This window comes from Alosa alosa, chromosome 9 (genome assembly GCF_017589495.1).
Source record: "Alosa alosa isolate M-15738 ecotype Scorff River chromosome 9, AALO_Geno_1.1, whole genome shotgun sequence".
Lineage (NCBI taxonomy): Eukaryota > Metazoa > Chordata > Actinopteri > Clupeiformes > Clupeidae > Alosa > Alosa alosa.
This window is the reverse complement of record NC_063197.1, coordinates 14,406,483-14,432,274: the sequence shown is the minus strand read 5'-3', so window position 1 is coordinate 14,432,274 and position 25,792 is coordinate 14,406,483. Positions and strand designations below refer to the sequence as shown.

Genomic DNA, 25,792 nt, shown 5'->3' with positions numbered 1-25,792 from the left:
ATGATTCATGTCAGTATCTAAGCCTTGGAGTAAAGACTTCCTTCTGCCTCCTCTACACTCATACACACTCATACACATGCACCTGCAGGGTTTTGACAGCATCACTGTGTCTCTCCTTCCCCTCTCCCCTTCCCAGCCTGTCTTTGTTTGCTAAGATCTGTGAGAAGACGGTCCTGAAGCGCGTGCTGAAAGAACTGTGGAAGCTGGTCATGAACACCATGGAGAAGACCATCGTGTTGCCGCCACTGACCGACCAGACGGTGAGACAGCGCCTGTCTTTTAAATGCAACCCACTCATAGTCATGTATTTATTTATTTATTTACTCTGTCACGACACTCAAAAGCTCTTGAAATACACCAGTCATATTGTTTGGTGGGAGCTTGAAAGAGGCATTTCAAGCTGTGATACTTGTATTATGTTTTTAGTTTAATTGTGTTATATTATTCATTTGTATGTAATTATGAAGTGAAACCCCTCAATGTTATATACCTGATGTGTAATAATGTGTTATTTAGACAATTCTGTGGAAACTGAAGGCCACTGTGTTGAAACCAGTATAGTATAGCATGGATTGGGGTAGCTCTTTCAAATGAATTGAACCTCAATTGTCAAAATGTGAACAGGCAATATGCTGCTCATGGTCCGGACCCAATATGCTCATGATCCGGACCCCCTCCAACCAAATCCCCCTCCGTTCCCAAATTGAAATGGACCGCGAGTGAAAGCAAAAGGGAGTGCACCATATCATCCTAACCCGTCTGCAGCTCAAGGCTGTTCTCCAGACCTGGGCTCTCAGCACCTCCTTAGTCCATATGAGTTTAAATTCACTATTTCTTAATGGATTACTAATCCAATTGGACCCTGCAATCAATATATCCCAGAATGCAACGCTGAGGTGCGATCAGAGACCAGCCTGGATTACAGACTGGCCTAATATTTCTGTTGTTTTTCCTTATATAACTGTTTTCATTTTGATTTGTTTTTTATTTCATTTTACAAAAAAAAGAGCCCCAAATCGTTCTACTCACAAAATCTTTTAGAAGATTGCACAGTTTGGCACAGTGAACTCAAACCTATTTATTTAAGTGTCAACCTTGTTCCTGCAAGGGCACATTCCCTAGCTATGATCCAGCTGCTATGTTACTAAATGAGAGGCTAGGCTAGCTTTCCCCATGTCCTGGGCCAGTGCACTGGGTTCCCATAAGGAGTCCCACTGCCCACCTGGCCTACCTGTGTGCCTGTGTGTGTGTTGATTCTGCTGTGACTGATCTGGGGCTCTTTACGACTTCACTGACCCTTCTCTCCGATATCACATCCTGCTCCCACTGCTCTTCCACCACAGATGATTGTAAGTACGACACTCCTGCGTGTGTGTCTGTCTGTCCGCAGTTCGTTAGTGCCAGGTGGTCGACCCCCCTGCTATATGTGGCTGCAAAATACCCACCCCCCGCCCCATCCCTCCATCCCCTCCTCTGCTCACTCTGTCTCTGTCACTCTTCTTTCTCTGCCTTCAGCTCTCTCTGGGACAGATGTATGTATCTTAGAGAGTACAGTGCAAAAATGATACTTGGCCTGTCCATAGAAAGTACATGTTACTAACTCAAGCTAACTTAACCCACAGTTGATAGCATAAGCAACACATATCAAAACACTTAATCTTTTACGCTGAATTTACTTAACCTACAACTGATCGAGTAAGCAAAGCATGCCACCACCCTTTAACTCTTAATTTGGCATAACGCTCTTAACACTTGCAACTGGAAGGAATCAGGAAAGGAAGCACAGAACCACTGACCAACAGAGAAAAGAAACCAAAAGTTGACCATAATGACCAGGAAGTAGACAGGGCTCTAAATCTGCATCCGCTCTAAAAAATAGACCTGTTTGGCAAGCTATAACAAACATCAATGCTGTAGCAACCACATACAGGGAGATTGGATGAAATGAATAAGAGATGGCAAGGCATACAAAGACAAACCAAAAGGAGCAAATGAGCAAAACTAGTGCTTGGAATGCTACTGCTATTACTGGACTGTTTCCCTGTGCGCACATCAAACATGCAGTCTAAATTACGACTCACATGTTATTAAACCCAAAACTCTCCGAAATTTCCCAGAATCCTTCCATTAATGTATATGCATAAGTAGGGAAAGCACATTTTGTCCAATGGTTTCAAGAATATGTAGTTGGGTTATACATACCACACCACATTTTTAGGATCATGTCTTTTGCAACAAAATACCCCCTAAAACGGATGCTATCGTACATCTGCCTCTATGTATTCTCCCTGTCTTCTTTCTCTTCGATCTCCTCCTTTCTTCTGTCTCCTCTCTGTCTATCTATCTATCTATTTATCTATCTGTCTATCTATCTATCTGTCTCCTCTCACTGTCCCTCTCATTCCCCTCTCCCCATCCACCTGGTCTCTCACTTGTCCATCGTTCTTCTCCTCTCCTCTGCTCTGTCCATCTTTGTTTCAGTCTGAAGCAAACAGCAGCATGGTGCATTCCTGACAGACTCAGACCAGGCCCTCTTCCTCATCCTCTTCCTCTTCCTCTGCCCAGAACACTCAATCTGGTGCCCCCACTGAATCTCTCTCTCTCTCTCTCTCTCTCTCTGTATCCCACTCTACTCCCTGTACCCCACACTTCCTGTTTGGTGGAAGAGGCACTTTCGCTCCCACTGTTGCCTTGTTTATATATATCTCTATATATTTATATCTCTTGCATCGTGTGCCGGGATTCTTCCTCTCTGGGTGATTCTGGTGATGAGGCACCCTTGGTGTGCCTGCACTTCCCCTCCCTCCCCTTACTGTACCCCCCCACCCACCCACCCCTCCTCCTCTTGTTCTGTTTGAACTGTGCCCCCGTCCTCCTCCCCCAAAACCCCTCAACCCCCCCTTCGTGTGGATCCGTTGCTTGCCTCTAAACTACTGCACTGTACCACAGCTCGACTGTTATCCCCCCTCCCTGCCTCCCCCTCCAGTGAGTGTTTCTGCAGGTCTCCTGCCTGTGTCAATATGTCCTGGTTTAGTGGGCTGTGTTTTATACTGGTGATGGTAACGGTCTCATGTGTGTCTGGTCAGTGGCCAAATATTGTACTGTACGTGTGGAGTCGATTTGTGCGTCGGCCATTTTAGAATTGGTTATGATTGCTCATTCAGGCACAGGTAAACATTGTTATTCATCTTAAGGAAATGTCATGTATTATTGATTTGGCTTTAATTTGTTTTTATAATTTTCATTGAATTTTTATTTACTGTTTTAGATGTATTCTGACGGTTTTTTACTTATACGTTGTGTTTCTCCATCTGTTCAAAAGTATACTTTAGAACCCTTTACCAAAATGCACAAATGAACTAGATTAGGATTAGGTGCCTTGAAGTCGACAGTTGCAGCGTTGCATTGAAGTCGACGGTGGGGCCCCAAAAGACCATCAAGCGACTGAAAACACACTACAAACTGTCAATCTGTTCCAATGTTTACACTTTCAAATTTACTCCAACAATCTGTTGACTTCATAGACCCACAATTGCACGCATTCTGATTCCACAGATAGTAACAAACACTAAAGAACCATAGTGAATGCTCCCCCAACATATGTACAATAAGACAGAAGATGAGAGACATGCATTTTTATATTTATTGCAAACAGCATGTTTGGTTGGCTTGGAAAGATTATGACTGTGAGCCCTTGTGCCAATAAGGCGAAGAGCCAGCCAATCACAGTCTTTCGCAGGAACCACCCCCCTGAAAACATTAACACCTGTCATTTCTTCACAGGGCAAAATGAAGCAGGCTTGTCACACCGATGTAAGACTTCAAACACTTGAACGCTCAGTGTGTCCTGTCGTCTCTCCTCTCTTCTTCCTCCTCCTCGTTCTCTCTCTCTATCACTTCACGTCATATGTCCCCCCTCCCACCCACCCCCCCCCTCTGTGTTAGTCGGCCTCCCCCTCTTCACGGGGAAACGAATTGGTGGAAGCGTTCGTTTCTCACCTTTGTTTTCTTTTCTTTTCTTTTTACACGAAATCGCGTCATGCTAGCTAGCCCTGCTAGTGCTGTCGTGCGTGGACTTCCCCATCCCCCTTAGATGTAGTTGCTTGCCTCCTGTCCCCAAACACACACACACACACACACACACAAACACACACACTCACTCACAAATGTTGACAAAAAGACAGAGCACTGTAGGATTGAAATAGCACACAAGCACATACCCCCCAAGGTAGAGTGTAGCTGCATGTCTGCTTTGGCAGCCATGTTAACTGGCTGTAATCTATGGGCAGCTACTGAGCGTCCATGATTGTATTCCCAGAACAGTCTCAGACATGTCCCTTATGTTATATTCCAAATGGTATTAATGACTGTTTTGAAGCATATCCTAGCCGTTAAGATGGGACCCTCTGAACAGTGATTGGTTGCGATGCTGAGGATCCCGAACTTGTATCACTTAGTGATATATCCAAACACGACAGTATCATGCGCTCACAGATACATGATATATCACCATAGTGTGGTTGGGGGGGCTGAGGGCTTAGCTGTTGGATTGACCTGTCCAATGTTGTCTGTCTACTCTCCTCTCTCTTCTGTGGTATGCTGGTCTGCATTACTCCTGTTGACTACTGTATCTTGTTTCTTCGTTTGTTTGTTTGTTTGTTTGTGGGTGTGTGTTTGAGAGGGGAGGGGTGTGTTGCTGTGTGTCTGTGTGTGTGTGTGAGAGAGAGAGAGAGCGATAGGGAAAGAGAGAGTGGGAGGGTGACTGCTGTTGATGAAAAGGAGATGGCATTTCGAATATGACTTTCTCTATGTCTGTACTCGTCTGACTTGTGTTTGGGTATATATTTGTGTATGGGTCTGTGTGGGTCTGTGTGTGTGTGTGTGTGTGTGTGTGTGCAAGTAGGCATGTATGTGTGTGTGTCTGTGTGTTTGCAAGTAGGCGTGTGTGTGTGTGTGTGTGTGTGCGTGTGTGTGTGTGTGTGTGTGTGTGTGTGTGTGGCTTTGGGAAGGAGTTGTTGCTGCCTTCTGTGTCTCTGTAATCCCATCTGCCTCTCCCAGCTCCATCTAAAAGTAATTCCTCTTTTTCACTTTCTTGCCTCTCTCTCTCTCCGTCTCTCTCTCTCTCTCTCTCTCTGTTCTTTTGTCTGCTCTTATCTTCCCCCCTCCCTCAGGGCACCCAGCTCATCTTCAATGCTGCCAAGGAGCTGGGTCAGCTCTCCAAACTAAAGGTACCCTGATGTCTCTCACACACTCTCTTAATGAGAACACACTTCTCCATTCACACACTCACTTGCCCCAGAGCGCTGCTTAAGCATAAAACACACAGCCCTTAACAAGCAAACCCTGACCTGAGAGAGAAACTCTATACAGCGCAAAAGCTCTGTCTCTGTCTGAGTTAGCTGATGTTTCTTTTGTGTGTGTGTGTGTGTGTGTGTGTGTGTGTGTGTGTGTGTGTGTTTGTGTGTGTGTGTGTGTGTGTGTGTGTGTGTGTGTGTGTGTGTGTGTGTGTGTGTGTGTGTGTCTGTGTCTGTGTCCAGGAGCATATGGTACGCGAGGAGGCTAAGGCTCTGTCTCCCAAGCAATGTGCTGTCATTGAGCTGGCCTTGGACACCATCAAGGTACAGTAAGATATTGTAAATCAAAGTCAAAGTCAAAGTCAAAGTCAAAGTCAGCTTTATTGTCAATTTCTTCACATGTTCCAGACATACAAAGACATCGAAATTACGTTTCTCACTATCCCACGGTGAAGACAAGACATATTTTACCAATTTAAGTCCACAGACAAACATAACATTCAAGTAAACAAAAAAAGTAAGTAAAATAAGTAAATAAGAGGGCACATATAATAATGAAAAAAATAAGAGCAGCAAAATTTGGTTGAAATTGTGCATAGACAGTCAATAAAATACTAGTGCAAAGTCAGGCCAATAAAAGGCTTGGGTAGTTCTGTTTGACCTAAGTAATAAAGAAAGTGGCATAGTGGTGCAAGTTATGTAAGAGCAGCAGAAGTGTTGTGTTTTCAGGACAACAACACCAAGTTGTAAAGTGTACAAGTGTGCAAGTGTTCAAGTGTGCAAGTGGAGTAGTGCAGGCGGCCATTGTGGGTTCAATGTCCAGGATGTTATGTAGCTGAGGGTGGAGGGGGGAGGAGGAGAGAGTTCAGCATCCTTACAGCTTGGTGTATGAAGCTGTTGGTGAGTCTGGTAGTCTTGGGGAGCGCAGGCTTCTGTACCTCTTCCCAGAGGGCAGTAGATCAAACAGATTGTGAGCGGGGTGACTTGCATCACTCACAATTTTGGTCGCCTTGCGGGTGAGGTGGGTGGTGTAAATGTCCTTCAGGGAGGGGAGTGAAGCACCAATGATCCTTCCAGCTGTGTTCACTATGCGCTATGTTCACTAATGCTCGCCACATAGTTAAGTAGTTTCCAGTTACTGAAATGTATCGTGGAAGTTTTATGATAGAGTTATTGTAACAGCTATAGGTGTAAATATAGCAATGGTCATTTATCCAAAGAATATTTTTTGGCACACTGGTATGCTCTTTTTAAATATCACACTTTTTTTTACTATTTGTGAAACTATGACTAATGTGAAATAGAAGTGTTGAGATATGTTTTGAACCTATTGTCTGACTGTGTGAAATAGATTACCTCTTGAAACAGTGTATTCTGTGATGTTTTGTTGCAGTGTATATATGAAGAGCTCTTTTCCAAAACGCTATAAGTCCATTTTTGAAAACAATAAGACATGCTATTTAATTGTGTATTTCAGGTACTATCAATAAAAGTGCAGTTGTGTTTGTGTTGTGTTTTGATTGAGTAAAGATAAATCAATTAACAATAACCCAATTACAGTTCCACTGAAACTACTTGAAAAAAAATAAAAAAATAAATATATTTATGAAAATGCAATAAAATGGTGGATAGTGTTTTGGAAAAGAGCTCTTCATATGTTTTAGATGCAACGTGTCAGTGTAAGGAAATCAGTGTAAGTGTGATGTTTCTCTCTCTCTCTCTCTCTCAAAGCAATACTTCCATGCTGGGGGAGTAGGTCTGAAGAAGACGTTCCTGGAGAAGAGTCCCGACCTGCTGTCGCTGCACTACGCACTGTCCCTCTACACACAGGCCACCGACAAACTCATCAGGACATTTGTGCAGTCACAGAACACACAAGGTGCGCCTGAACACCCGCACACCTGAACACCCGCACACCTGAACACCCGCACACCTTCTTTTCTCTACCAGTGTGTTGTTGCTGCTGATGTGAAATGCAAGTTAATGCACAAACACATAAACACCTTCTTATACACAGCTCTTCAGCACATGTGCACTCATTGACGTAATTTCACATGTGCGCCTACATACCCACACGTCTGTAGACTTCCACTTCTTTCCATACATAGCACACTCCTGCACATAGTGTATGTGTATAACGACACACACACACACGCGCACACACACACACACACACACACACACACACACACACACACATACATTTACATATTACATGTAGTGTACATGTATAATGTTGCATCCTCCCACACAATGAGTAGTAGTGGAGGTGTGCACATCCCCACCGGTGAGGTGCAGGGCAAATGGAACTAGAACTGCAAAGGAATGAAATGCCCGCACTCTGCTAAAACTCCCATATATTTAATGTGTTGCAACGTTTCGACCCGACTGGGTCTTCCTCAGGCATCCTCCCACACACACACACACACACACACACAGACACACACACACACACACACACACACACACACACACACACACACACACACACAAACATGCAAACACACACACACTTACACTAACACTCACACAATTCAGAGTCTTTAATGAAAATTTCATCAGAGAGATGTTGCCTCTCAGTGATGGGGGTCGTGAGTTTACTTTAGTTTTGTGTTTGATCAGCTCAGACAGAAACTGTGTGACGAACAGTAAAGACGTGAGAGAGGATCGTGATGCCCCCCTTTCTCCCTATCTCTCTCTCTCTCTCCATCTCTCTCTTTCTCTCTCTTTGTCTCTGTCTCTTTCTCTCTCTCCTCATTCGGAAGGCAGCTCCTGTGCCGCTGCTGTTGCTGCAGTGAGACAGAGTGCCTCTGGCAGAAAAATCCATTTAATGAATGATCACTGCCAATGTAATTACTATAAATGTCACCTCTTCTTTTGTCTGACATACTTAACCACACTTCAGAGAAACAAGAGGAGAAGTAATCAGTCTCTATGTGTGTGTGCGTGTGTGTGGGTGTGTGTGTGTGAGAGAGAGAGTGTAAGAGAGAGAGAGGGAGAGGAAGAATGTGTGGCTAAAAGTCACAGCAGGTTTTATTGAGACCTAGAGAGCATGTTTTGGTATGTATTACAGGCCGAAGAGCAACATCAACTGTAAGGAACAAATATTTTGTGGAATATTGTGAGCTTTGTGTCTGTCTTTCTTGTACTGTGTTTGTTTCTCTCTCTCTCTCACTCTCTCTATCTCTCTCTCTCGCTCCCTATACTTTCTGTGTGTCTCCATCATATGTTTGTGTACTTTATCAATTTCTTTCTCTCCTCTCTTTCTCTCTCTCTTTTTTTACCTCCTCTTCCTCCTCCCCTCTCTATCCGCTAGTCCATGGAGGGAAGGGGGTGAGGTTCACCCCTAGCGAGGATGTTTACCCCGAGAAGGGTACGTCAACACTGCCCACAAACAGGCCCCAACGAGCCTGACCCACAACGATCAGGCCTGCTCCCCTTCCTCTACCTCCTCTTCCTCCTACTTCATCCACATAAGCATAAGCCCAATAGCATGTCCAACACATTGCATACCCCCCCCCCACCACTCTAAAGAGCATAACACGTCCCTACCCCCCACCCCCAACTCCACCCTCACCGGCCCTGCATGTGTGAGCGAGTGCTTGGGCTATACATACGGGATGTGTGTATGTATGAGTGGAGGGCACTGAAGAGTGAGTATAGTGGAGTGTACTTGGTACTTGGTGAGTATACTTAAAGGTGTGAGGCTTTGGTGAATGGGAGCTGCAGTCTTCATTATGGAGTATGGAGTATGGACATGGACCTATGTGTGTGTGTGTGTGTGTGTGTGTGTGTGTGTGTGTGTGTGTGTGTGTGTGTGTGTGTGTGTGTGTGTGTGTGTGTGTGTGAGAATAATGGGTTGTTTGAATGACTGAAGCAAAACAAACTGTAAATAATCTGTGAGCATGGCTGTGCTCTTTGTGACTTTCAAGAGGTCTTGGAAGTGGAGTGGTGTGTGTGTGTGTATGTGTGTGTCTGAGATCCAGGAGTGAGAGTAATGTTGTTTGGCTCAGGCTGTCCTGGGGTGATGGTTCAGGCTGTCCTGGGGTTGTTTGGCTCAGGCTGTCCCCCCCCCGAGCTGCTCTCATCTCACATGACCCCTTGAAGATACAGGTCAGTCAGTCTGTCTGTCCATCTCCTGCCCCAAGGCCACTCACCTCCAGCAGTGCAGGGCTTACCGGACATGACAGGGGCTCAGCACACACACACACACACACACACACACACACACACTGAAATACACCTACAGACCTATATGCCATACACAACTATATCCCAAACACACACTCACAACCACACAAGCACCCACACACACAAACACACACAGTCAGCTGAATCCCCCTGGGTCAGGTGGAACAGTGTCTGTCATGACAGATCAGCTCGCATCCAGCATACAAACCCTCTATTCCACTCTCTCTATCTCTCTCTCTCTATCTCTCTCTCTGTCTCTCTTTCTCTCTCTCTCTCTCTCTCTCTCTCACACACACACACACACACACACACACACACACACACACACACACACACACACACACACACACCCCACACACAGAGTCAGCAGCTAAACTCAGCCAAGTCTTTCTCCCTCCTGCTGTGAGCAAACTGTAAGACCTCTGCTAGCGGAAGACACACACAGCCACACACACACACACACAAATCAAGTCTGTGCTTGTCTTGTCTTCTTGCCCCCTTTCAACTGCTCTTTTTGGAGACAGCGAGTTTGTGTAAGCAATATTTTCAAAAAGGAAGAGAGGTTTTTTTCACACATAACACACCATTGTTACACAGTACACATATTAAATATTCTAGAACCCTCCTAATTGTAAGACACTCTCAATACCATTTCAATGCCATAGGCGCTACGCTCTAGAATCTTTGGTAATAGCATGCCATGTTGCCATGACAATGACTTGGTTGTTCCACTGACATGTCCTCAGTAGAAGTGAAAGCATTCTATATGATAACTGGCTTACAATACTCAACACTGCTTCTCCTTTTGTTCATCTTTAACATGAACAGTGAACAGTGCATTAACAACTGCACTTGATATTATTTGATGTCTTTCTTTCTGTTCCTTCCTCACCATCTCAGTCTCTCTCTTTCACACACACACACGCACACACACACACACACACACGCACACATACACACATACACACACACACACACTTTCTCTGTCTCTCTCCTTCCCTCTCTCCTCCTCATCCTCCTCTCTCTATCCCACCCCTTCTTCCCTGACAGCCTTCCTCTCAGTGGTAGGCGTGTGAGAATAGGCAGCCCTCCAGCAGATCCAAACGCCCCGTCAGCTTTTCCTCTGACACACACACACACACACACACACACACACACTCACTCAGCCACTCTTTTGTGTGCCGCTGGGGAAAATGCAGGCGAGGCTGCTCGCTGGTGACACCAGCTATATATTAAAACCACACGGCTATAAATCCACTTAAACATGAGCGCCCAGCATCCCTGACAGCTCCTAGATATCAGAAGAAGACTGTGTGTATATGGGTGTTCTTTATGTTCTTTATGTGTTCTTACATACTAATACTTACTTACTAATGTGTGTGCGAGAGATCAAATAAGAGTTGTAATAAGAGTGTGTGTGTGTGTGTATGTGTGTGTGTGTGTGTGTGTGAGTCATGAGTCTCCCAAGCTAGGCATGTGTGACGACAGACGGTGTCCCAGTGTGTGTGTGTGTGTGAGAGAGAGAGTGTGTGAGGCCCTTCTGAAGGTTTGCATGCCTCCCTCTGTGCCACCCAGAACCAGCAGCATGGAGCCCAGACTGAAACACGGCATCCTGTCATAGGGGTCACAAACACACCGCCAGGCCATAATCTCACACACACACACACACACACACACACACACACACACACACACACACACACACACACACACACACACATCGCCAAGCAATAATCCCACCCTTTCCCATGCCTTATATCCAATAACGCACATGCCCCTAGTGTTTATATCAACACTTTTACTCACAATGTAATATGGGACGGTGTGTAGAAGACCCTCAGTCAGAATGCCTGTTCTGGTGATTAGTCCCCTCTGATTGTGGTACTGGGCTGGACTGCCTGTTCCGTTCCCATGCTTGCTCCAGATACAGGGTTCAGCAGAGTGGGTGTGACGGGGTGCGTGACAGCATGATGGCACCTGTTCGGATAGATGGGGAAACAAGTCACGGAAAAGCAGAGCCTGCCTGTTGTCATGGTTCCCTGTGGCCCCCATGTTTACCTCTGTTGTCCCCCTGCCCTCTGTCCAGCTCCATAACAGGGACACTAAAGTCTCCCATACGGCAGCTGGACTGAACTGCATGCTGCGGACAGGTGCAATGTCTGAAAATGGCGTCCTAATATGTACTGTCTCAGCTTCATTGATCTCTACAGCACTACCAAGGAGCATGAATGCATAACTTTCATATGATATGCTAGTTGCTGTTTTGGTTGTTTTCATTAATGAATTATAATTTTGATTTATGTGTATGACTCACATATTTTCTGGATTCCAACAGCCCAGAAAATAGACACTCACACATTAAAACTCATGACTACAGCCGTACTTGACCTCCACGCGGGTCATTTACGACGCTCTAAGGACACTTGGCCGCAAGACGTCCCCTGTACTTCCCGCAGTGCCTACAGTCCTGTGCCCACAGTCCTGCCTCCCTCCTCAGAAGGCATTTGCAGACTCATAACTGAAGTCTTGCATGGAGGAGTAGACAGCTTGAAGCCAAGTGTCCAGAGGGCTTAGCATGTCCCCCTTTGCATTAGCTGTTAGCGCTATCAGGGCTCACCTGTACTGCTGCTGGTTATGTGACTCCAGGCTCTGGTGTGGAGGATTCTGTGGGAGAGGTCTCTATCGGCGTTGAGGTCTTCACCCATCCCAGCACTGGAGAGCATAAAGTCACAGTTAAAGGTTAGTCTTGCATCTGCTGTTCGGAAAGGAGTATCATTTCTGAAAGAGGTTTCATGATATGTTCAGGGTGCTTAAGTGTGAAATGCTTAAAAACACTTTCCAAGTAGTATGTGTAGTGTTAAAATATGTATGCTCATTTTTGGGAGGAAAGTGTCTACTACATTAATAAATGTAATAATAGACGCGAGGTTATGAGGTATGACAGAAGTTATCTGATCCCTGGCTACAATCTTGTTTTTTTGAATGACCCCTAAGGTGCCCACCCCTGCATTTGAAAATAGCATTACAAACCCCATTAATACAGTAAAATTATATATAATCAAAGCCAGTGGTGGATCTCTTTCTCTCTCTGTATATTCCCCTCTTTCTGTATGTTTACCACGCTGTGTTTAGTTGTGGCTGCAAATGATCTGCGCTGGCAGACCTCGGGGATCTTCCGGCCCTTCGTTGAAGTCTACATCATCGGTCCTCTCCTCAGCGACAAGAAGAGGAAACATGCCACCAAGTCCAAGAACAACAGCTGGGCTCCCAAATATAATGAAACTTTCACTTTGTGAGTCAAACATTTGTATCTTTATTTCTGTTGATAGTGTTTCACATAGCTCATATGAAGGGCCCATAATGCAGCAGATGTCTGGCATGACAGTAAAATACAGTATGCCAACTAAATTAAATAATTAATAAATCAAACTATTAATCAATTAATGAATTATTAAGTAATCATTTAGTCTTGCAGTCATTATTTGTAATAATTCCCATTAACGTTAACTATGCAGACTGTGGTTATGAGTGAGTGACTTTGCTAGTCCCAGTGCTCTCTCATACTCTCATACTCCCCCGTCTGTCGGTAGCACCCTGAGCAGTGAGTCGGGCCTGGATTGCTACGAGCTGCACTTCTGCGTGAAGGACTACTGCTTTGCACGCGAGGACCGCACGGTGGGCATGTCCGTGCTGCAGCTGAAGGATGTGGCATCGCGGGGCAGCGTGGCCTGCTGGCTGCCGCTGGGCAAGCGCGTCAGCATGGACGAGACCGGACTGACCGTGCTGCGCATCCTCTCGCAGCGCAACAACGATGACGTGGCCAAGGAGTTTGTCAAGCTTAAGTCTGACCAGCGCTCCGCGGAGGAGGGACGAGGCAGCTAAGAGAGAGGAGAGGAGAGGAGAGGAGAGAAGAGAGAGGAGGAGAGAGGTGTGGGGAGGAGGAGAGATGGACGACTCCAGTTTCCCTTAGTCTCCTGACCTACTTTGTAAGCTGTGGACACTACACAACAACACTGCCCTCTGGTTGTCTGATGATGCACTAATGTGAGAACATGCGCACGCACACGTGCACACACACACACACACACACACACACACACACACACACACACACATAAAAACACACAGGCATACACAAAAACAGTCAACCATAGATACAAACACACATACACACTCATTCAGCAGAAAAAATAATCCACATCTCATTAACTCTCTTTATACTGTGTAATCTGGACTACTGTTGTGAATAATTCAATGAGCACAGTCCAGAAGTTACGCACAAACATTGCAGATGGATACACAATAATAACTGCCATAATTAACTGCCCTTTGTACCACCCAAGCTCTTAGGGTCTCAGTGAACATAGAGGGATATTCTTATTGCTTCATATAATATCATAACCTACATATTGAGTTTTCTAAAGGAGGACAGAGAGACGTACATGTATCTTCAAATATAAAAGAGTTTAATTAAATCATATGGAGATATACGTATATACAAAGCATAACAGACTATATATAATTTAAAAATGTATTAGACATAATGTTTATGTTTTCTCTGTAATATTACAAATGTACTTCTTCAGGTGGTTTTTCATTTTTAATTTGAAACTATAGAGAATCTGCTGTTACAAGCAAAGATGTGCAATTTATGGAGGGCTGGGAAGCAGCATGTAGTGCCATTAGAGTCCTCCTGTCCCTGTGCGTCCCTCCGTTTGCGTCGCTGATTGTCCTCACGTGTCTCTGACCGACGTGTCTCCTCAACCCTGCCAGGCCAAGTCAGCAACCAGGGACCCCAGTGTGATATCGATCTATCTATATTTTGTATTACCTATTTTTGATAGTGTCCCAGTTCTAACCCTGCCTCTAACATTCCACTGCACAGTCTTGACTTGGGACCAGGCCTTGGCCCTGATTTAGCAAAGTTTTGTGGGTGTAAAATTTTGTACGGGAAGTGTTCACGCCACTGTCTAAAACTGGGCAAGGCATGTAGCTCTTCTCAGTGGAAGGACACAATTTCTCAGTGCACAGGACAGGTAGCACAGACAAATGCATAGTACACAGTGCATGGATATTTTCCTGTGGAACGTTTAGTCCACAAGTTTTTATTCACACAAACCACAAACACAAACCTAATCAATCAGGGTCCTGAGTTTTCTTTTTTTTTAATGCAAAATCTTAGATTAAGCACAAGTGGACCAACAAATTGTAAAGCTGATAGCTGCCAGTCTAAAACGGCTTAGACCAAATATCTAGAGGAAGTAGGGGTGTAACGGGTCATGTATTCGTATTGAACCGAAACGGTACGGGCGTCACGGTTCGGTGCATTAATTTACACGGAGAATACACGGTATAAAAATACATAAAACTCGTGTGCGGATTAATTAATGTCACGCGCAATTACTGTTAAGTATCCTGCTGTACGAGAGTTACGTGAGTTCTTTAGCGACACTTAACGCTAATCTGTAGCCTCGCCTTAGCTCTGAAGCTCTGATTGGCGCCTATGTTTTTTTTTTTTGTCAGGTAGTCGGTTGAGTCAGTCAGTCAGAGATAGCAGCACTAAGGTGCGACCCACAAGAGTTAGAGGATCCGCTGGTCTCTTTAAGATCGCAAGTTTGAGAACTTCAGTTACAGTTACAGGCGAGCGAGAGAGTTGTGGATAAGATGAAACTGTGTGTCGGCGTTGTTCAGCAGTTGTTGGGTATGTGAGTGGAAATATAACATGCTACACATATTCAAAGCCAACACCCAGATGATAGGCTACCAATCACTGAAACGAGAAAAAAAAAACTTCCCCTGCGCTTCACAAGCCTTTGGATACACATACAAACAAGGCCAAAACCTATGGTTACGATTGATTTCGTAATGACAGAAAGCTATGTAAATCGCTTGGTAATTACCTTTATGTTGGGGTAACTTGTAACTTCTCACATGATGAGCTGGTAGTGTTAAGTGCATGGACAGTAACAGAAAGTGTCAACGCTAACCAGGCTAATAAACAAACCATGCTACGGTGAGTTAAACGAAGGGCAAAGTCACGTGACTTCTAGTTGTAGTCTGTTTATGAAATGAAAGGAGCAATTTCGTTTTTTAAAAGAAGGCAAAATAGTGTGATATTTTCACAGTTAGTAGGCTAGATTATTACTGTACACACACTGAAATATATTGAGGCAAATTGTAGACCCTTCCATATACAACTAAACACAGATGTTGAAGGTCTTGCTTAAGTGGATTTTTAAAAAGTATTATTCTATTCTATCTAATTTGCACTTTCAGAAATAAGAGATGCTGTAGGCCTATTTTCAGTTTTATAGCTGATTGTCTTATTTTGTTTACAAGTTACACGAGTCTGGGTACTTATTGTACTGTTTAGCCTACATCTTACACACTTCAGGCTGTTGCAGATAGCTCAGGGAAGAGACTGTATGACACTAGGTGGTACAGCCTGAGACATGCACAATAAAAAAAAAAAAATGCATTCTGCATTTTTGTTTTGCTTTTCCCTCCATTGTACCAAACTCGTACCGAACCGTCATGTCCGAACCGAGGTATGAACCGAATCGTGACTTCTGTGTACCGTTACACCCTTAAGAGGAAGTGTAGGGGACTTTACACATAAGGTTTGGAACTCCTTGCTGTTCTTGAGGTAAGATTTTAAATTCAAGGGGTAAGAAAAAGAGGCTGTTCTAATTAAAAGAACCAACTTTACTCGTGTCAGACCTTGGAATTCGTTCCTGCTGGGCTTGTGTGAGCTCCATGGATTTAGTTAAATAGTCAACATAGAATACCTTCTTAGACCTCCTGTGAAAGCACACTGCCTACCTACCTGACGTCCCTGTCTCTCTCTCTCTGTGTATGTGTATATGTACATCCGCTCAGAATAACCCCGCATGAAGTTGGGTGGTGTCTGCAAAGCACCACAGTCTGGAAAGGAGACCTGGTTGACTATAGGACCAGGACTCCGCTCTTTTTTATACACCAGTGTTGCCTGTTTGTGAAAAAAAAAAAAAAAAAACAGCCATGGTTGTTGGAACAGGAAGAGAATGCTTTGGACTTTTTGGTCTATTTTTGTGTGTGTGTTTTTTTAAATAGTTTCAGAAGTGTCTTCTACTCAGTTGAGTGGTTGTGTGTTTGAGGGTAGTGACTTGTTCATGTCCTTGACTTAACATTCCATTATCTGCCCCTAACAAGGGCTTTGTTGTCAAATAAAATAGTTTCTGAAGCGAGAGTACTTTCTGTGAGCTCTCGATTCTGAGTTCTCATCAGATTTACAGAATGTTCGTCAGTAAGCGACAGACGCCAGGAAGGATTGCAAGGATTTTATTGTGTTGCCATAGTGACCTCAGATGGATGGATTGATTTTTTGACGCGTTTCTCGGAAATCTTTTCCTGCAAGGGGGTCCTCCTGCAGGCGCCCCGAGCAATCATCCTCATCGTCTCTGAAAATCAGTCCTTTTTTCTGCCCCTGACACAGACCAGGACACATGCCCAAGAGTGGCCTCATCTTTCTGCCCATTAGGTTGATGCTGGTTTGTTGCTTTCGCCCCTCATGTTAATAAGCATTTCTGCAGTCATGGTGTGTCAGCAGAGTGAGTCTGAATAATAATAATAATCTGTAGTAACAGCTCATGACTCCTGCAGAAGCCATCTGCTGGGCTCAAAAAGGAGGATGCCTCCGAAATCTCTTCATCCAAATTCCCGAAGTGTTTTGCAGCCTGGAGAGCTCCAGGAAACGTGCCTGCCTTGGCCTCCCGGTGCCTGGTATACACAGGCTGTGGCGCATTGGGGTGAGGGTAAGGTGGCACGTCAGTGGCACCTAGGGAAGTAGGCGAGGTGGTTATTGTGGTGGTGGTGGGTTTTTTTTTCTATGAAAAGATGTAAGGCTGTACATGCGCATGCTGAGTGACCTGGTGCCACAGCATGGTTAAATTAAGCCTGTCGCCGTGGGGACCAACGTGTCACTGAGTGCATCATCTCCCCGTAGCACCCTCTGCTTGAGCCAAGATGGCGTCACTGGAGCAGTCACAGGTCACTTCTGCCTCTGCCTCCATCGGCGTTTTCTCGAGGTAGCTGCCACAAACGATTCATCGTGGATCTGCAGAAGTTAGGCACATGTTCCGTCCTCCAAAAGTACTTCATGCATCTAACCATTTCTTTTCCTACATGTGGCCATCCTAACATAGCTATCTCAAGTCTATGCATCTATTCAATGGAATTTAAATATGTGTAGAGATAAAAAAAAAAAAAAGTTCTGTAATGTTTACAGTGTGAAATATTATCAGCACAAACCATTTGTTGTCTTGTAACTGCTGTTTGGAAAATTGGCCACATTTGTTTTGGAGCTATATATGTAGCTGCTATTTTTATTGTATATGTCAGGTTTGGAAGGGTCATAACTTGCGGTAATTTGTGGTCACGGGCATTTTGTGTAGTAGTTTTAACCTGACACATACACAAGCTGGCTGGAGAGGTGTTTTAATTCGTTTGTTGACCTGAATATTTCATATGGCTCACAGCACAGTGTGATATTTTACTTCTTTTCATCTGAACAAAGTGGGAAGAGGGCTTGTAAGTTTATGAAGATGCAACCCCATTTGGTACCAGGGTTGGTGCCAAAGGCAAGCCGGATCAGGGCCAGATTGAGTCAGATTACGGTCAAATTAGGACCAGATTAGGGTCTTTGTCGGGATAGATCAGGCCAGATCGAATCCAGAGTGAGACGGTAAATTTTTGACCAGAACTGAACCGAACATGCAGTGGAGATAGCAGCACAGACAACCTGTAGCAGGAAACAGTGAGGTGCGATGTTGCTGTTGACAATGACTTACCAGTCGCACAGGACAAGCTGTTTGTCTGTGCATCATGTAACTAACTGGTGAACACTGACATAGACTACTGCCATTAGGGACACTGAAGCACAATTAAAAGCACATGGTAAACGAAGGGTAAAACAGAACTTGCATGTGCAAGAAATGTACTTGGGTATGTGTACATGCAAATACAAAGATGTTGACTCCAACCCTGTATATAAGAAGAAGTGCATGATGGGGAAAAAATCTCTCTTGTGCCAGCATGTGTCTTTGATGTTATTTCCAATGGTTGTATTTGTTGATTTGTAATATTGTTCTGATTTATTTTGATCTTTGGGTATTATTTTGTATTTTTCAAAGGCTTGTGAATATATAAATATGTATTACGGATGTGTAGTGGTACAGAGTACTCGCATGAGAGAGTTTTTATACGAAGATGTTTATAATTTTTGTTTTTGTTTTTTTAAACAATTGCTCTTATTAGGGATGGAGTTGAGATGGACTACTGCATCTCTGTGTCTCTACTTCCAATAAACAATGTTTCAAAAGACAAAACTTGTGTCCTGATCGTAATCATGCAGCCTCTACAAATACATTCATGGCCTACACAAAATATGTCCAAAAATGCCAATATTTTTGACATTGCTAATGTCATAAAAGGAAAAACTGAATTACATACTGTAACAGTACTTTGGCAATGAAAATAGTAGTCCCAAACCTCTTGATTTGCTCTACATGGAGGGCAAAGTGTATTCTTCCAAAAAGAGAGTGCTATCATGGTACCCACGCTCATTCTCCTGACACTTAAAATCAGTGTGCCCAGAGGTCGACAGTCAGACTGTTTGTCATTACACCATCAGTCACTCTTAGGCTTTGCGGAGGAAGGAGATCTTGAGGGACTCGGGGATGGCCAGCTGCTCAGCATGCTGGGGTGGGGGCGGCTGGTAGGAGAAGGTGACGGGAAAGACCCTGCGCACGTCCATCAGCAGCTGTGGGGGCTGGCCGTCAGAACGCTCCTTCAGCTGACCCTGAAGGACACACGGAGAGACACGACAACAGGGCTTCATATCCACACAGTACAAACAAGCCACAGCCACAGGAATCACCTTCACAGGAACCTTGCAATCTGGAGAGTCTAGTGAAAGGTCCCTGATATTTGAGATCAACAGCCAATCAGATTACACCACTCTCTTCTGGGTTCCTGAGGCATTGTGTTCATTGGCTAGAGTTGTTTATGGCTCGGTCTGAACCTATTTGTTTGTTTCCCATTTGCAGCATCAGGATTGTGTACAAGCTGATTTTTTGAGCACTAGATTAGAATCACAGACTGTATTGGATTAGATACCAATCACAGACTGTACCTGGGAACTGATTATGGATAAAATCATCTTGACTTATGCAAAATATTAAAAACAAGTGCAGTTAGAAATTAAGTAATGAATTAAATTAATTCAGTATAATTTAACATATATTCTGTCGAAAATTGCACAGATGTATAACCATTTCGATGCTAATGGAGGCTTTTAGTGGGCCAAAAATAAACAAATATTTTTACCTGTACAATACGAATGAAATTAAGTGTGACCCTCTCCTCTGCATCACTTTGCGGGGTGTAAAGAGTTAAAATCTTGACAATCTGTGAGATGGAAAAAAACTCATGAGACGTGGGTGTTTCATTTACACATTCTGGGAACGGACTCTGGAATACATTAGATGAAAATCGTGTTCCGTCCAAAGCTGCCCACCTGTTGAGTCGACAGCACATGGCAAGTCTGGACCATTGCCGCTGCATCGGCCTCCGACTTCTTGCTCATTTGCAAGAGCTGGGCTGCCTGGATCAGTGGCTCCAGTGTGGCCACAGCGCCCCCTGCCTGCAGCCCACGGCCACGCAGCCACTCCTCCAGCAAGCTCACGTTGTACCTGGTGGGAATGGAAAGCTTCAAACACTGAGATCAGCTTCAGCCCCATTACACTCCAGAAAAGGTCTGTAAAGATTTATTAGAAGTTTTCATTTGAAATGGGAGTAGAATTTAAAAGAGTAGCTTAAATGTTTCTGCAATAAACTAGCTTTGTAAAACCTATTAATAATGCCAGCAAATGAGAGCCCAGTGCTGATGATAAAGGCAACCTCCACTCTCTTGTGAGACCTTTTTGGTACTTATCTGCTAAATGTCAGCACTGATGAAACAGCGGCTTTAACATATGAAATAGGACATTCCCCACATTCCTATCACATCCTGTAAATGTACACTTAATTTACTCACTATTATCTGAGAAAACTCACCGGACTTTGCAGATACATGTTTTTATCTGAGGACCTAACGTTAGAATCTTAAAACGTAAAACTAACGTTAATATTATTATTATTATTATTATTATTATTATTACTATTATTATTCATGTTATTAGCACTTTGATGTTTTGATGTCTCTCCCTCTCTCTCTCTCTCTTTCTCTCTCTCTCTTCCTCTCTCTCCCTCTCTCTCTCTCACCTGATCTGAAGGCCTCGGTTCCAGCAGCACATGTCCTTGCGCAGCAGCAGGCAGTTGAGGGCGCTGGCCACCAGCAGGTGGCTGAGCTGACGCAGGGCTTGCTCCAGCAGCGGCAGTGGCAGCTCCTGACGGGTCAACGCTGCGTGCAGCGCGCCCAACTCACGTAGGACCTGTGCCATGGTGGGCGCCTCCGAGCCCGGTGCACGTGGGTCCGAACCGGCCCGCTTACGAGAGCTGACCAGCTTAGCGGCCGAGCCAGACAGACCTGGGATGGTCTCGCTCTCGAGCATGGCCGGAACTATAAGACAAGACAGTGAAAGAGGGTCTTAAAAAACAGGTTATGAAACGCTGCCAACAGGCTGCATGGGAACCCATTGCCCCTACTGGACTATTGTGTTGCAAACATTTTCACCAAGTTGATTACAGTTCAAATCAAAATCTGAAAGAAAAACTTAAATACAAGGATCCTGTAGTCATCCATCAAGAGTGCAGCAAAATCAAAGCATGTGTGCAAAATGAAAAGAGGAATATCAGTGGGATGCAGAGAAATGAAAATGTCCAGCCGAAAGGAGCAAAGTTAATGGGGTGTCATGGAAACCGGCTGAAGAGAAATCTCGGCATTATGGGAAAGGCAGCGTTTATAGAACCGAGCTGACGGCATACAGGTGTGAACAAGAGACACATCAGAGAGGGAAAGATAGATGGGAAGGGTTGAGAGAGAGAGAGAGAGACGGGGTGAGGGAGAGATGATGTGAGAGAGATAGATAAAGAGAATGAGCGAAAGTGCGAGAAAAGATTGACAGAGACAGAGGGAAAAAAGAAAGCCATGGCGAGGTTATTGTCAGACCGATAATGGGCTGCAGCCGGCTCTCGCAGATGGACAGCAGCTGCTGATAGGCCTGGATACGCAGGTCACTCAGCGCCCGGCTCGTCTCGCTCACATCAAACGCCAGTGGCAGGAGGTCCTCACAAGCCAGATCCTGTCAGGTCAACGCAGAACGCAGAACAGAGAACACAACGCCAACAAGTCACCCCTCAGTATCATAAAAATAATACAAATACATACATACGTCATAAAAAGTAATACAAAGACATACTGTGCATGGCAGCCATAAATAACACAGTACATCACATGTCAGCCATGTAACAATTGAATTCAATGTAAATGACTTATGTAGCGGCATTAACAATATTGTAGTCTCAAAGCACTTGTCACTTACTAAGACCTGAGGCAGCATCCATCAGAGTGAACTAACTGAGGGAGTGGGGCCAGTGTTATGTTATGCTATGTCCACTCACTAGGACACAAAGGGGAGTGCATCCTCTCTCTGAGGGAGTGGGGCCAGTGTTATGTTATGCTATGTCCACTCACTAGGACACAAAGGGGAGTGCATCCTCTCTCTCTCACCTGCTTTGCTGAATGCTGGGTGAGGAGGTCTGCAAGTAGGCAGGTGTTCTTCAGCCATAGAGCAGTCATGTCCAGATCATTACAATGCTTCTGTAAGGAGGAGAGGAAACAAGAATAACTAAGAGACAGGACATATGCACTGCGCGCGCACACACACACACACACACACACACACACAGTCAGAGACACAGACACACACACACACACACACACACACACACACACACACACACAGTCAGAGACACAGACACACACACACACACACACACAGTCATACTGATACACAGCAACACAAAAACAAGAATATCAAAACTCTTGAAGAACCAGGAAATCAATTGCTCAGAGAGGAAAATAACTGATTTGTTCGAGTTGCCAAACAGTATGTCATCACAGCTATCAGTTCAGTCCCAGCAATGGACAGTGGATCTCTCTTGTAAGAGGCATCTATTATTGTCTCTCTGTTACACAACAGAAGGAGCTGTTATCAGTGATCATGCATGTGTATGAAGTGAAGCACAGAGTGCACTCTATGTCTATGTCTATGATGCATTGTCTATTAACAATTTAATATTACATTTGTAAGCTTTTATTTACTATTATTCTTTACTATTGTTTAAAGCACATTGAATTACCCTTGTGTATGACGTGCTATATAAATAAACTTGCTATGTGCAGTTCTTCAGTGGTGCTGTTGTGAGTTAGATATATATCTGTTACTTTTAGTGTGCCTAATGCACTGTCTTTGAGATATTACAATTGAATAATGCACTTGCTATTTAGTGTCTCTGATGGTGATAAGTGTCCAGTAAAGTAAAGCCATGTAAAGTGTTGAGTGTTGACCTTGAGTGCGGCCTTGATGCCGGCCGCGGCGGCGGTGCAGAGGGAGCGTGCCCGTGCCTGGTCCCCGCTGCAGTCGGCTTGCCGCACGCACAGGAAGAGCACCCGCGCGGGCAGACCCAGGGGCAGCGACAGGGCAATGTCCACACGCACGTCTGAGACACACGCGCACGGCAACATGGGTTAGAGATGTGCTGCTGCCAGGCTTACCGTAGTGTACTTGACATTTATAAGTCAGATTACAAGCAGAGATTACTTGTACCTGCAGTATATGTTAATGCTTACTTTTACACTTAGATTGACCTTAGATATTAGACATTAACATGTATGTTTACATTAACTGTTTACATTAATTGTTTGACAAATGCAGAACTCTCTGCTGAGGTATACTGTGAAATGTTCTGTGTTTTAATTTGCCATTGAACACACTGGTTCTTAAACCAGGCAGTAGCTGTCAGACACAACAGCTCCAGTGTAAAGAAGGAACATGAGAGAGAGGACTATAAGTTCTTCAAGTGGAAACCCTCTCTCTGCTCTGCTGAGAAGTGCCCGCCCGCACAGTACACCCTCATTGTCCTCCCAGCTCTCCCAAAGGGCACACACCTGTCACGAGGGTCTTGATGAGCTTGGCCTCGTCCTTCTTGCGGCACTCCAGCAGGCCCCCAGCGCTTCCCCCTTTCTTCTGAGGGGTGGCGGAGGCCTGGGGAGTGGAAGAGCTCACTGCAGGGCCTGAGAGGAGGAGTAGAGAGAGAGAGGGAGGGAGAGAGAGAGACAGAGAAGAAGAAGAGAGATTACATGAGAGAGGCAATTAGATGAGCAAGAGAGAGAGACTTTGACTTTCATAATACATCACTGCTTGGGAACAAGTCATATTAATGACCACCAGCAACCAAATATCAATCAATATAAACCAAAAACAACTCAGAGCTGAACGGTTCAACCAGCCAAGCAGACAGAGAGAGAGAGTGGGTGAGAGAGAGAGAGACAGACAGAGAGACAGACAGAAGACAAAGGATATGTCACTCAGACAGTAATGGAACAGCGGTATGAGACTATGAGTGAAGCCAGATGTGTTTGAGAGAAGCTCTTAGCACACAGACCTGTGAGAGCCAGAACCCTCCTCAGCCTGGCCACGCTCCTCAGATCTGTCAGCTCCTTCCTCAGGCGACAGCACTCCAACTCTCTCACCTCCACCTGCTCCAGCAGCTCCTACACACACACACACAGTTGAACATGCGGTTCAAAACAGCCTCAAAGTGAAACACATACACAACCACACTGACTCGCCCAGTATCCAGACACTGACTCCCTTCACAAAAACACAAATATTCTTCAAAAGAGACTGGCACACTAGTTTACAGACACACACTACACACACAGAACACAGGCCCTCCGCATCTATTATTTATTCTCCCTCTCCAGCTTGTTTTGTAGAGTCAACACTAAGCTAACGCACATTTTGTCTGCACTGACTTCAATGGACTGTCTGCTGTTCATTCCCCGTCAGCCATGTCTCTGTTGTAGTAGAGAGAAGAGAGAGAGCTTACCTGCAGGTCTGCGCTGGTCTGGGTTGCAGACGGTGGACGCTCTCTGTCTGACCCCTTGACCTGCAGTCTCAGGGCAGCCAACTCCTCCTCCCACTGCCTGCGCTGGGTCAACAGCTGGGTCTCCAGGAACCTACAGTGGACAAAAGATACCTTACACTATCAGAGAGGCATATGGTCTATCACTAAAGCATACTAATTACAATATGTACAGATCCTACATGTAAGTAAGCTATTCAGTATGTATGTAAGTTAGCTGAGGTCAATACAGTATTATATTACATTACATTACATTACATTACATTTAGCAGACACTTTTTGACCAAAGTGACTTACATATGTCAACTACAAGGGATTACATTGTCCGCGGAGCAACTTAGGGTTAAGTGCCTTCCTCAAGGGCACAACGGTGGAAGCCGGGAATTGAACCCACAACTTTTAGGCTACTGCACGCTAGCCCAGCTCCTTAACCACTACACTAGCACCGCCACTATGTATGCATAAATGTGTGCATATCAGTATGCTAATAGAGTATGGCCACTTACTTGTTGGCCACACGCACAGCGTCATATGCATGCCTGAGATCTTCCCCTTGCATCTTATCAGCCGTGTCTTTTGCAACCCCCACCTCCTCCATCAGCACGTTCTGAGCACCAGCACACACATTAAACAGTGAAGCAGCACACAAGACCTAACAAGCATACTTGATTTTTACATCTCATTATTTAAGTTCTTTCGTGGCAACGTAGGTAACTTCCACAACCACTGAAGCAACCACAGAAGCATTTCGTTTCTAGTGCAAATGATATCATGACACTTGAATATGTAAAGATCATTATTAAGGGCTCATGGGAGAGCAAGAACTAATTTGATACTCTTACAGAAAGGTCACTGTGATTAGTAACTTCCTTCCTGAGCCCTTTCATCATCAGTAAATAATTTATTAAAGCTCCATTTGGATTAATTTTATCCGAATCATTAGTTTCTTCCGTCACTGTTGTCGTTGTTTTGCTGAGCAGTTAGTCTGCATTCTGTGCTCTATATTCATGCATCAGCTCCAGAACCCCCACCCCCCACCACCACCACCACCCAACCACACACACACACACACATGCACACACACACTCCTCCCCCATTGAGAGTTAATTAACGAAGGTTCAGCGTGGAGCACGGCGTCACCGACCTACCAGGGGGCCATCTGGGCTGAGGGGTCTCCT

General features: G+C 44.7%; 2 protein-coding genes across 13 annotated transcripts in view; one reads left to right on the top strand and one right to left on the bottom strand.

Annotated features, from left to right (window-relative positions):
- unc13a (unc-13 homolog A (C. elegans)) overlaps nt 1–15,467 on the top strand; it is a 45,615-nt gene extending 30,148 nt beyond the window's left edge. For 2 of the 12 annotated variants that reach the window (XM_048251527.1, XM_048251534.1), the window contains 10 exons: nt 137–260; nt 1,344–1,349; nt 3,784–3,813; nt 5,172–5,228; nt 5,538–5,618; nt 7,026–7,173; nt 8,611–8,667; nt 12,132–12,224; nt 12,618–12,777; nt 13,076–15,467. In XM_048251527.1, coding sequence (XP_048107484.1) covers nt 137–260; nt 1,344–1,349; nt 3,784–3,813; nt 5,172–5,228; nt 5,538–5,618; nt 7,026–7,173; nt 8,611–8,667; nt 12,132–12,224; nt 12,618–12,777; nt 13,076–13,367 — 1,048 coding nt within the window. In that variant the 3' untranslated portion in view covers nt 13,368–15,467. The remainder of the gene's footprint in view (nt 1–136; nt 261–1,343; nt 1,350–3,783; nt 3,814–5,171; nt 5,229–5,537; nt 5,619–7,025; nt 7,174–8,610; nt 8,668–12,131; nt 12,225–12,617; nt 12,778–13,075) is intronic. The other 10 variants (XM_048251536.1, XM_048251529.1, XM_048251538.1 and 7 more) reach the window with 6 other exon arrangements.
- A 3,245-nt stretch (nt 15,468–18,712) lies between these two features.
- The window catches only part of si:dkey-110c1.10 (unconventional myosin-Vb), a 19,962-nt gene continuing 12,882 nt past the window's right edge, over nt 18,713–25,792 (bottom strand). Inside the window, exons 24-35 of the mRNA XM_048251526.1 lie at nt 25,763–25,792; nt 25,121–25,221; nt 24,579–24,708; nt 24,132–24,240; nt 23,635–23,760; nt 23,035–23,186; nt 22,195–22,284; nt 21,634–21,766; nt 20,787–21,084; nt 20,041–20,215; nt 19,851–19,931; nt 18,713–19,323 (exon numbers count right to left, since the gene is read on the bottom strand). The exon at nt 25,763–25,792 is cut by the window's right edge and continues 141 nt beyond it. Of these exons, the coding sequence (XP_048107483.1) occupies nt 19,162–19,323; nt 19,851–19,931; nt 20,041–20,215; nt 20,787–21,084; nt 21,634–21,766; nt 22,195–22,284; nt 23,035–23,186; nt 23,635–23,760; nt 24,132–24,240; nt 24,579–24,708; nt 25,121–25,221; nt 25,763–25,792 (1,587 nt within the window). The 3' untranslated portion in view covers nt 18,713–19,161. The remainder of the gene's footprint in view (nt 19,324–19,850; nt 19,932–20,040; nt 20,216–20,786; nt 21,085–21,633; nt 21,767–22,194; nt 22,285–23,034; nt 23,187–23,634; nt 23,761–24,131; nt 24,241–24,578; nt 24,709–25,120; nt 25,222–25,762) is intronic.